At 42.2% G+C, this 12,794-nt stretch overlaps 2 protein-coding genes across 11 annotated transcripts in view; one reads left to right on the plus strand and one right to left on the minus strand.

The window, feature by feature from the left end:
- Window positions 1-12,391, minus strand: part of SYTL2 (synaptotagmin like 2) — a 119,466-nt gene extending 107,075 nt beyond the window's left edge. For 6 of the 10 annotated variants that reach the window (XM_037840936.1, XM_037840938.1, XM_037840941.1 and 3 more), the window contains exon 1: window positions 12,240-12,391. The gene's annotated coding sequence lies outside the window, so the exon portion shown is untranslated. The remainder of the gene's footprint in view (window positions 1-12,239) is intronic. The other 4 variants (XM_037840946.1, XM_037840944.1, XM_037840945.1 and 1 more) reach the window with 1 other exon arrangement.
- On the plus strand, window positions 1,660-2,477 carry LOC119538160 (60S ribosomal protein L7-like). Its single transcript, XM_037840948.1, has one exon. The coding sequence runs from the start codon at window positions 1,660-1,662 to the stop codon at window positions 2,404-2,406; it is 747 nt and encodes a 248-aa protein (XP_037696876.1). The 3' UTR covers window positions 2,407-2,477.
- Window positions 12,392-12,794: the final 403 nt, after the last annotated feature.

Consider the following 12,794-nt stretch of genomic DNA (forward strand, 5'->3'; position numbering starts at 1 on the left):
GATCTCACAAAAGTTCTGTTGTCTTTGCATGAAGCACACAGGGGTCAAAGCCGTCAGACAATAGGACTTCCCACAAACCTTTCTGGATAACTCCATCTCCAATCCTGGCTTGTACTGAAATGGTGGTCGGGTTCCATGTTTGGTTAAATCCTCACGCTGGGCTGTAGCTTCTGCGGTTCCACCCCCTGGAAGCCCAGAATTTTCCAGACCATCAGTTTCTGTTTTCTTTGAACCCAAGAGTTCAGTTCTAAGTTTATCTCTGTCCTGTCACATTTTACTATAAGCTGCAAGGAGAAGCCAGGCTACTTCTATATTTTGCTTGAAGGGATCTCATCAGCTAAATATTCCAGATTGTCGCTTTCAAATTCTTCCTTCCATCCAACACCAGGACTCAATTTTGCCAAATTCTCTGCCACTTTAAAACAAGGATCACCTTCCTTCCAGTTTGCAACAACACATTCATCATTTCTGCTCAAAGTCTTATCAGAAGTATCTTTAGAATCCATATTTCTACCAATGGTCTCTTCAAAGCAGTCTAGGCCTTTTCTATCAAGCTCCTCATAATTCTTCCCAAATCTTCCCCTTATCCATTTAAAAAGCTGTTCCAACATGTTTGGTATTTGCAAACTCAGCAGCACCCCACTTCCAGTACCAAAATCTGTTCTAGTTTGCTAATGCTGCCGTTAAGCAAAATAGTAGAAATGGATTGGCTTTTATAAAGGGGGTTTATTTGGTTACACAGTAACAGTCTTAAGGCCATAAAGTGTCCAAGGTAAGGCATTAATAACTGGGTACCTTCACTGGAGGATGGCCAATGGCATCCAGAAAACCTCTGTTAGCTGGGGAGGCACGTGGCTGGCGTCTGCTCTGGAGTTCTGGTTTCAAAATGGCTTTCTCCCAGGACGTTCCTCCCTAGGCTTCAGCTCCTCAAAAATGTCACTCTTAGTTGCTCTTGGGGTGTTTGTCCTCTCTTAGCTTCTCCAGAGCAAAAGTCTGCTTTCAAAGGCCATCTCCAAAATGTGTCTGTAAGCTTCAGCTCCTCTCTCAGCTCCTGTGCATTCTTCAAAGTGTCCCTCTTAGCTGTAGCAAGCTCACTCCTTCTGTCTGAGCTCATATAGTGCTCTAGTAAACTAATCAAGGCCCATGCTGAATGGGCAGGGCCACACCTCCATGGAAATTATCCAGAGTTATCACCTGCAGTTGGGTGGGTCACATCTCCATGGAAACACTCAAAGAATTACAATCTAGTCAACACTAATACATCTGCCCACACAAGACTGCATCAAAGACAATGGCATTTTGGGGGACATAATACATCCAAACCAGTACAGAGAATAAACAATACCAAAAGTAGATTCTTTGAGAAGATCAATAAAATGGACAAACCCTTAGCTAGACTGAAAAAGAAAAAAAGAGAGAAGATGCAAATAAATGAAATCTGAAAAGAGAAAGGGGACCTCACATTAACAAACTGATGAAGAAAAAACACATGATCATCTCAATTGACACAGCAAAGGCATTTGACAAAATCTAGCATCCTTTCTTGATAAAAACACCTCAAAAGATAGGAATAGAAGGAAGCTTCTTCCACATGATTAAGGGCATGCAGATAAACCCACAGTTAAAATCATACCAATGGCCTCTTTTCTGGCTGGAACCATGGAGGGTGTCGAAGAGAAGAAGAAGAAGGTGCCGGCTATGCCGGAAACCCTCAAGAAAAAGCGAAGGAATTTTGCTGAACTGAAGATCAAGCACTTGAGAAAGAAGTTTGCCCAAAAGATGCTCAGAAAGGCAAGGAGGAAGCTTATCTATGAAAAAGCCAAGCACTATCACAAGGAATATAAGCAAATGTACAGAACTGAGATTCGAATGGCTAGAATGGCAAGAAAAGCTGGCAACTTCTATGTACCTGCGGAACCCAAATTGGCATTTGTCATCAGGATCAGAGGTATCAATGGTGTGAGCCCAAAGGTCCGAAAAGTGTTGCAACATCTTCGCCTTCACCAAATCTTCAATGGAACCTTTGTTAAGCTCAACAAGGCCTCAATTAACATGCTGAGGATTGTGGAACCATATATTGCATGGGGGTACCCGAACCTGAAGTCAGTAAATGAACTAGTCTATAAGCGTGGTTACGGCAAAATCAGTAAGAAGTGGATTGCCTTGACAGATAACTCTTTGATTGCACGATCTCTTGGTAAATATGGCATCATCTGCATGGAAGACCTGATTCATGAGATCTATACTGTTGGGAAACGCTTCAAAGAAGCAAACAACTTCCTGTGGCCCTTCAAATTATCTTCTCCCAGAGGGGGGATGAAGAAAAAGACCACCCATTTTGTAGAAGGGGGAGATGCTGGCAACAGGGGAGACCAGATCAATAGGCTTATTAGAAGGATGAACTAAGGTGTCTACTATGATTACTTTTATAATCTGGTCAGTTAATAAACAGTGATTGCTTTCAAATTAAAAAAAAAAAAATCATACCAATGTTGAAAGACTGCAAGCTTTCCCTCTAAGAACTGGAAAAAGACAAGGATGCCCAGTGTTATTCAACACTGTGCTAAAAGTTCTAGCCATAGTAATTAGGTAAGATAAAGAAATAAAAGGCAAATGGAAGAAGTAAAACTTCCACTATTTGCAGATGACATGATCCTATATATATAAAGTCTTGAAAAATCTACAAGAAAGCTACTAGAACTAATAAATGAGTCTAGCAATGTTGTAGGATACAAGACCAACATGCAAAAATCAGTAGTGTTTCTATATACTAGTAATGAGCAATGTGAGGAGGAAATCAAGAAAAAAAATTCCATTTCAATAGCAACTAAAGGAATTAAATATCTAGGAATAAATCTAACCAAGGATTTAAAGGACTTCTACACAGAAAACTACAAAATATTGCTAAAATAAATCAAGGAAGACCTAAACAAATGGAAGGACACTCCATGTTCATGGATTAGGAGACTAAATATTGTTTTGGTATCAATTCTATTCAAATTGATTTAAAGATTCAATGCAATTCCAATCCAAATTCTACCAGCCTACATTGCAGAAATGGAAAAGCCAATTATCAAATTTCTTTTGAATGGTAAGGGGCCCCAAATACCTAAGAACATCTTAAAAAAGAACAAAGTTGGAGGACTCACACTTCCTGGCTTTAAAACTTATTACAAAGCTACAGTGATAAAAACAGCATGGTACTGGCACGAAGATAGACATATGATCAATGGAATTGAATTGGAGCTCAGAAATAGACCCTCACATCTATTTGGCATGGCTACCAAGTCCACTCAATGGGGACAGAATAGTCTTTTCAACAAATGGTGCTGGGAGAACTGGATTTACATATACAAAAGAATGAAAGAGGACCCCTTATAGAAAAATTGGCTCAAAATGGATCAAAGGCTAGGGGATAGCAAAGGTCTCAAGATATACCTCCTGAAGATGTCCCAAGATGGTAGAACTCAATCAATCCTAAAAGGAACCAAAGAATTAATGCTTCATCCTGAAAACAAACATAATGCTTCATCCTAAAAATCAAATGACTAGTCTAAAACCAGCAGTAAAGAATTTGCCCTAAAGAATGTAATGTGCCACAGCTCAGTCTCTCTCCCAACAAAGATGGTTAGCACAATGGGTGGGAGTGGTTGGGCATGGATCTGACTGAAGCAACTTGGTTCGGACTGGGATCCAACCCATACCCTCAGCTTAACATGCTGTGCTTTAATCAACTGCCTCAGCTTTGCAAGAGAGGCCAGGCGCCTGTGGTCATGAGTAATGGGGACACAAAATATATCCCTCTAATCAGAAGCTGATGGCATCAGGACTTACAGTAAAACAATGCTTCTGGAAGGGGAAAAATAAATGTCTATTCACCCAGAAGTAAAGCAATGCCTATCTTTCTCCTTCAGACTCTGAATGCAAAATTCTGGAATAGTGTGCTATGTCTTATATCCACCTCTCAAAGTATTTCATGATGCATTTATAGACAGAAGAAAGTTTATCCAAGAATAGCAAACCAAATCTATAGCTAATATAGAAAGTGTGACATTAGGAAATGCTTTTATTTCAGCCATCGTTACAAGGCATAATGCATAGGAAAGTTTTTTTGTAAGTTGCCAGTACTTCACATACATAAAGAACTCACTGGAGCCATCTGAGGGACATTGTACCACATTTCAGCAAAAACTTCATTTCAGGAGAATAATTCATTCATTATTTCATTTGTTCATTTATTAATTCATTAAAATGTCTTTACCAAGTTCCCACAGGAGCTGTGCCAGGAAATGTGGATGTAGAATTAAACCAGATGGTTCAAGTCCTCCAGGACTCAGTCTTCCCCTAAATTCTGATTTGCCTTTTTATCTCCATCGTATTCCAACCACAGGACCATCTCTCTCTCTCTCTCTCTCTCTCTCTCAGCTCTACTGAGTTCTGAACCACTCAAGAGTGGGGTCATGGGCTTCCCCCACATTTTGCAAAAGTCCTAGCAGAGGGCTGAGTATCCAGCGGGCACTAGGGAAAAAACACTTTATTTAATGACTTAAGAGGTCAGTACTTAGTGACACATGGCTTTATTACCATAAATAATCTGTTTTCATTTTACTTCTGTCAATCTACCCTCCCAAGTAGTTCTCCCCTCTCAATAATCTCAGGAGCTTTGATTAAAAGTAGCAAATAAATGAATAGAAACTCTCCTCTCAATGATCTGTGGAAGGTCTGACATTCCCAATGTGTTCTGCATAAGGGCAGTCAGCTAGGGAGACCTTTAGAAAATAATGCAGGGGGTAGGCCTGAAAGCTCAGAGCAACAGGAAGTGGGCCTATTTTCCAATACCTGATTCATTCCATTTGGGCAGACATGAATGGAAAGTAACCCCAAATCATAGATTTTTAAGATTAGAAGAAACCTCTTCTGGTCCAACTCCCTCACTTTGTAGATAAATAAGCCAAGGCTTAGGGAGAGGACATTACTAAACCCAAATTGTGCAGTTTGTCTTTGGCAAAAGCAGGAGTAGAAGCCAAGTCACCTGCGTCCCAACAGGGGACCCGTTCCTCTCCCCAGAGCTGCTTGGTGCTGGCACTCAGCCACACCTACCCCCCCCCCCAACAGGTACACCACCTTTCCAGTTGCTCTTATTTCTTCCTCCTTCTTCCTTCCATGCCTCTGCCTTGTTTAAGGCAACTAGAGAGAGCTCTCAGGAGCTCTGGGACTCTCTGGTGGTTTGGAGGTATGTACTCCAGAAAAACATGTTTTTAACTTAATCCATTCTTGTGGATGTGGATGCATTGTAAATAAGATCTCTTCAAGACGTTACTTAAGTTAAGGAGTGGCTTAAATGAATTAGGTTGGACTTTAATCCAGATCATTGGAGTCCTTTATAGGGAGAGTGAAAGTCAGACATAAATAGCAGGACGGATCAGCCAGAAACTGAAAGTCAACGGAAACTGGAAGAGAAGGGAGAGGCCAGGAGAGGCCTCCACATGCACTGTCATGTGAGAGAAAAGCCAAGGACTAACGATCACCAGCAGCGAGCCTCAGAACGCCAGTGTTTGGGAACAAAGCATCGCCTTGATGACACCTTGATATGGACTTCTCCTAGCCTCAAAACAGTGAGCCAATAAACTCCCACTGTTTAAACCAACCTATTGCATGGTATTTGATTTAGCAGCAAGGAAACTAAAACAGACTCCCGTTGCAAAGAAATGGCTCCCTTGAACAAAAAAATCTATTTTTATTCTGTAAATGGATATATCTTCTATCCTTCTCTTCTGTTCAGGATTGTTATGAAGATAAATGAGATACTAGCCATTAAGGAAAACTACACACTTTGAAGAAAATTTAAAGTAAGGATCCCAAAGAGCATTTACATCATAATTAGGCTCTACTAATGTTACATCTAAGAGTTGGATTCCAGCATTTTATAAAGATTGACAATGGTTTTTTTTTTTTTTATATTTAAACATAAAAAAAAAAAATTGCATAGGAGCCCTGCCCCAATCACATGTGGCGTGAGATGCTTCAGGGCTCTACTCCCCTACAGAAACTTTGAAAAACAGCAAGAATTGGCAGGAACATCTTTCTAAAAGCTCCAGAAAACAGTAAAAACAGTGCAGTAATGAGGCAAGCACCAAATCAAGAAAAAGTGCCAAATCAAGAAAAGGCCATGTAAAAGTGACAGGCACATTGTGGTGCCCCAGTGGGCCCTCCCCCAACCCCTCACCAGTTCAGCCTGGAGCCAGACAGCACTCCCAGTGCAGATCTCTGGTCCTGGCTCTGGAGGGAGCAGAGTAACCCTTGTGCATATACTGGGACCATGTACATCTAGCCCAGTCTTTCTGGTGGTGGCCTGAGGGACATGCTATCCTGGAACTTACCCTGCATACAGAAAGGGGCTCATCAAACTCTCCTACAGAACGCTCTGGGAGAGCAGTAGAGTCATGCTGCCTGAACAAGGGATTGCTGGCTGTAGGAAATACAATGCAGTGCTGGGTGGATGTGAGGAAGCATTTCCTGTGGAAGAAGGGACATTTATATCCATATAAATGGGAGAATTCCTAGGGCCACATGCTCATGCTCAAAACAGTAGGCATGTACGGAAAGGATCAGGGATACCCCTACACGCAGCCCGGAGCTACTCTCCAAACTTACTATATGGATAAGCCCTGAGGAAGAACATTAGCACAGGTCAATCTTCAAGGAATGGGAAAAGGTTTTCTTTTTTTCCCTTCTTTTTCTTTTATTTATCTTGTTTGTTTCTTTTTGTTAGCTCCTGGCATTTTACAAAAGCTCTGTCATAACACTAGCTGACACAAGCTTAAGAAACAGATGCCTTAGAGTCTAAATTCCAGTGATAACACACTAAAATATCACAAAGTCCAGGTTGAAACAAAAGATTACAAAACATTTAAAGAATAAGGAAGTGATGGCCCAGGCAAAGGAAAAGGCATTAGAAACCATTAATGAGAAGTGTCAGACCTGGGACGTTCAAGATAAAGATGTTTTTAAATGGTCCTAAATATGCTCAGGGACCTAAAGGAAAACATGGGTAAAGAACTAAAGGAAATCAGGAAAACAATAGATGAACACAACAAGAATATCAATAGAGAGATAGAAATTATGAAAAGGAACCAAACAAAGCTGAAGACCACAGGAATGGACATTTAAAAATTCCCTAGAGGGGTTCAATAGCAGATTGGATTGGCAGAAGAAAGAATCAGTGAACCTGAAGATTGCAATCACTCAGCCTGAGGAGCAGAAAGAAAGAATGAAGAAAAGTAAACAGAGCCTGAGGAACCTGTGGGACACCATCAAATGTTCCAGTATGCATTGTGGAGTACCAGAAGGAGAAGGAAAAGAGAAAGGGGCAGAGAGAATACTAAGGGAAATAGTGGCTGAAAACTTCCCAAATTTAACGAAAGGCATGAATTTACACAACCAAGATGCTCAACGTACTCCAAACAGGATAAACCCAAATAGACCCACACCATGCAATATTATAATCAAACTGTCAAATACCAAAGATAAAAGGAGACTTCTGAAAGCCTCAAGGGTGAAGCAACATGTCACATACAAGGGAGCCTCAGTAAGATCAAGTGCTGATTTCTCATTGGAAACTGTGGAGGCAAGAAGGCAGTGGGAAGACACATTTAAAGTGCCGAAAACAAAATTTTCCAACCAAGAATTATCTGGCAAAACTATCTTTCAAAAATGGGAGAGAATTTAAAATGTTCCCAGATAAACAAAAAACTGAAGGACTTTGCTACTACTAGACTGGCCCTATAAGAAATGCTAAAGGGAATTCTGTAGGTTGAAAAGAAAGGACACTAGGCAATTGACTAAAGCCACATGAAGAAATAAAGATACCTGATAAAAATAATGACATGGATAAATATAAATACCATTACTATTATATTTTTGATTTGTAGCTCCACATTTTACTTCCTATAGGATCTAAAAGGCAAATGTATAAAATGTAATGACAAATTAATGGATTTGGTTTCAATATATAAATATGTACTTTGTGACAAAAACTTTGTAAGATGGGAGATGAAGGGGTATAGGAATATAGTTTATGTATACTATTGAAGTTGTCTATATCAAAGCAAATGAAATTGTTATAGATTTAGGATGTTAATTTTAAGCCCCATGGTAACTACAAAGAAAATATCAGAGAATACGCAAACTCAGAGACAGAAAGTTAAGTACAGGTTACTGGGGTGGGGGGCAAGGGCCAGGGGGAGTTAATGAAAAATTAGTGCACGAGGTCTGCTTGAAGTTGCGGTGAGGGTACCGCAACATTGTGAATATGATTAATCCCACTGAATGGAAGGTTTGGGAGGGGCTGGTATGGGAAAGTTTATGTTGTATATGTATTTCCACAATTAAAAAAAAGAAAGAAAACCTAAAGAAGTAATGACAATTAAATGCAATATATGATACTGGATGTTATCAAAGAATGGAGGAGAAAAGGCCCAAAAGGATGTTATTGGGATATAAGAAAAACTTGAAATACAGAAAGTGAGCTTTATATCAATGTTAAATTTCTTAAACTTGATAATTGCACTTAAGGTGATTACATAAGCAAATATCCTGTTTGTAGGAAATGTACAGGGAAGTGTTATGCATTCAAGGAGTAGGATACGTACAATGTGCTCTTGAATGTTTAGATAATAGACAGATGGGAAGGAGGGAGGGAGGGAGGGAGGGAGAAGGGAGGAAGGAAGGAAGGGCAAAGGCGGCAAAATGTTAAAATTGATGCATCTGGAATCTGGAGGCTATGTTGGAGTTCTCTGGATGGGGTTTGTATTATTATTGCAACTGTCATATAAGTTTGAAATTATTTCATAATAAAAAGTTAAAAAATAGTATACACACTCACATGCAATTGGAGTAAAAAACAATAACATCTGATATTGGTCCTCATAGTGACTCTGGGAGTGGAAGGTAGACCAGATGCTTACCCCAAATTTACAGAAGAGGAAACTGGTTCAGAGAAACTACCTGTGATCTACTAAGATCACACAGGAAATAAAACACAATGTAGGAACAATGATCTTGTCTAGGGCCCTCTCCTACTCACTGTGCAAATTCTGTTTAGAATTTTCTGCTCAAACTTAGCATATCAACAACCCCGAAGAGCTACTTTTCTGTTATATATAGGGCATTTCAAATATTTGAGACATTTAACAAGGAGCTCAGCTGGACTTTGTACCTTCCGCAGCAGCCGGAGGGCAAGCACTTCTCTCTGCCGGAAACTAAATAACAGAATGGAATTATGCGGATGAAGTTTGGGGTTCACAAACAGAATTAACCTTTCAGGTGCTTTTAATTACTCATAACTTATTCACCACATTCTTTCAGAAACAATTGGAGATGGATCTTAGCTCTGATAATTCAATCAAAAGTTAAGTGTTGCATCTGTTAGTTTATTTTTTAAAAAACTTACTCATATAGATGTAGAAAAAATATTCGGAAAGTTATATGCCAAGCTTTAGCATTAATTATTTCTGAGTATAGATGTTTAGATGTGTTATTTTATTTATTATTATTAATCCACATCTGTACTCTTACGTGTTTTGTGTGTTTTTTTTACAATGAATATGTATAGCTTTGGTAATAAAAAAACAAGCTATAAATGTCACTTATATTTTTTAAATGTATTCTTCATACTGAAAAATGGGAGAAGAGGTTGTCTCCGTAGGCGTTGGGAAGCAGTATTACTGTTAAACAAGCAAATGAAAAATGCAAACAGCATCCTAAGCCTCAGATCGAAACCTTTGACCTGCTTCTCCATTTGGGTTCTCATGGCCACCCAAAATGCAGAGCAATGTGCGTGGGCATCGATTTTTCTCAAAGATTTTGGGGAAAAGCTAAATATATATATTTAAACCAAATTGGACATATTATAATATCAAATGAGAAATCTGTATAAATCTTTAAAAGTAAAGTGGCTAGAGCCACTCTGAACTATTCCCCAACCTCCACTTATTGGTTATCTTTGTCACTGAGGGGTCTTCTATGGAGAGGATTTGGAAGCTTTCAGGCAAACAGTACCATGCCCCCCCCCCCCTTTAGAGAGTGCCAACCTAATTAATACTGTCACGTCTCCTTTTATTAAAAAAAATAAACCAAATTTTTAATCTACTTTATCTTATAAAATTCTTTATAAACAGGTGGTGGCAAGCATAACACCAGTGAAGTCTGGAAGCCCACGGGGACATACGAAGAACGACCTGGAGCCCAGGGTTTTGAGGATGTGGAGCCTGCACTGCCCCTGTGCTGCCTCACATTTCTGCAGAGCAGCAGACCGCTTTGCACAAGGTGCTAATTCATTCATTCCACAAATGTTTATTGAATGAAGCCTGAGAAAGGCCTGTTAGGGGACAGTGGGATCATTCACAAGCCAACAGTCGGATCTAACAGATCAGATGTGGACAGTCAATCTTTCATTAGACCCCAAACCACCTCTAAAATAAAGCAAACAGGGCCCCTGCCCCACCCACTCACTAGCGGCTGGGAGGGATCAGGCAGGCGTTAGGGAACAGGGCTGCTGCTGAGAGAGGCAAAGGCAGTCGCTGAGTTCCTTCACAACGACCCAGTCTCCTGCACCATAAAAGACATAACACCTCTAAAACACTTTGAACAATGCCTGGCACCTAATGAGAGCTCAGTAATGTTAGTCATTTTGTTGTTCTTATTACAGTTTGCTCAAAGAGCACAAAGAAAGCAGAAAGAACACAGGTTTTAGAATCAGAGAGATGGGCTTTGCATCCCAGCTGTGCCACTTACTAGCTATATGACTAAGGAAAGCAACCTTACAGAGCCTCAGTTTCTTATCTGTAAAATGGAGTAAATGATAATATATCACCCTCATGTGGCTATGTGATAATTAAGGACATATTGTATGTAAAGCTTCTGGGCCTGACCTATAATAAGTGACCAATAAAAGATAGTCAATGCTGCCATTACCCTGCTCCCTTCTCCATACCTTCTGTTCCCCTTCCTGGTCACTCTGGACTTGGAAACTGATTTCACCTGGGTATCACACTAGGGGTTAGGTCGGGAAGAATTATTACAGGGGTGAGGGAAGGTGAGAGGAGTGGGCTGCTAGATATCTTCAAAAGAAACCCATCAAAGTCCTCAGTTACCTTCAGCCATCCTCCTCTGTCTGGCTTCTCCATCCATCTGACAGCAGGAGCCACCATCTTAGACCCGAATGGCAGCCAAGAAGGTGACAGGAAGCTGGATGGCCATTTGATACCATCCCACCTTCCACTGTGGAAGCCACTCAGGGCTTCCTCCCCACATCTCTGCCAGAGGGTACTGGTCAGGAGGCTGACAGTATGATTCACAGTCTGTTCTTATCTAGGCTTCGGTCTCAACCCAGAGCCCAAGGCTCAGGGCTCTGGCCAACAACCAGCATGAAATGAAAATAAGAACTTTTCATTAAGGCAGGAAGTGGAATCCCTCAGAAGTCAAAGGGAATTTATAAAGGGAGAAGGGAAGAAAGGGGAAAAGGGAGGAACCCACTTCCTGCATGGTGGTGGAGTCCCATGTCTTACATGCTGAAGCAGTCAATTTTCCACTTCTAAAGACAATAAATTCCACTCGTGTGATTTATAGCTCATGGTGGGAAGACACCTGGGTATAGAAAGGGAATTCCAAAACAAATCTGCTTCTTTTCAAAGTAGAAATCATCAGCCCCCTATTCCTCTCATCCCATTTACGGGTGGGTATCTGTAAATAGGTTCTAACGTCCTACCTTTCTTCACCTGAGCAAACTAGGGGCAGTTACTCTGCAGCCAAGTCTTTCCAGCAGCCAACTCCAAGACCAGGCTCGGTCCTCGAAAGCCCCAGCAGCTCTGCTGCGACTGCTTAGCAGAGCTCCCTCCTACCGGGCACCCCAGCTTCTTAGAGGCTCAGGTCCCTGGGCAGCGGAGCTGGCTCGTAAGTAGGAGGGAAATTGAGTAGGGGAGTTTGCAGGATGCCAAAATTCCTGTCACGTTTAGAACTGAGAAGACTTATTCTACACCAACTCTAACTGAAAAGAGGAGGGTATTCAGAGAAGGAAAGTGGCCCGAAGTAACACAGCGAGTGGACAGAGAAACCGAGACTAGAAACCGGGCGTGCTTCCTTGAGTGGGCGCCGGGCAGGGAGCCCATGCCACCGCATCCTCTTGCCCTCAGACTCCGGGCTGGAGGTCCCAACCCTGCAGCCCCGGGGCGGCGCGTTACCTTCCTCCCGGCTGGACGCTGAGCGCCTCCTCTCGCCCTGTGGGGCGCTGGCGACTCTGCCCTTCGCTCACTCGCTCGCTCTCCCGGCAGCCCAGGTGTCGCCCGGCAGCTGTCAGCGCAGGGCGGCGGGTGCAAGCTCCCCTCCGCGGGCGGCGGGCGGGCGCGCAGGAGCCGCTCCCGGGCGCGCGGGCCAATGGCTCGGCGCCCGCTCCCAGGCCGGCCCCGCCCCGCTCTGGCTTTCCCAGCTCGGCACTCAGCGGCCGCCGTCTCCAGCTCTCACCCCTTCCCCTTCCTGTTTCTTCTCTCCTCCTTGACCCTAATCCTCCTCAAGTGTATTTGCCCCGAAACAACTTTTTTCTCCCCCTGTGCAAACAAAGCTAGTAGCACTGTTATTTTTTGATCCCTAAGTAGGGGGCCTTGAATCCGAGAGCTTCGAGCACGAGGAGCCCCTCCACCCAGGGAGCAGGATCAACCACCGAGCGGAAAAGGGGCCGTGGGGTGGTGGGGGCCCCCGGGATGGGGGCAAGTTGCTTTAGCCCCTCAGGGCGTCAGTTC

The sequence above is a fragment of the Choloepus didactylus genome, chromosome 6 (genome assembly GCF_015220235.1).
Source record: "Choloepus didactylus isolate mChoDid1 chromosome 6, mChoDid1.pri, whole genome shotgun sequence".
NCBI lineage: Eukaryota > Metazoa > Chordata > Mammalia > Pilosa > Megalonychidae > Choloepus > Choloepus didactylus.

What these genes read in the sequence shown, in the direction of transcription:
- LOC119538160 (XM_037840948.1), top strand. Translation starts at nt 1,660, where the DNA reads ATGGAGGGTGTCGAAGAGAAGAAGAAGAAGGTGCCGGCTATGCCGGAA.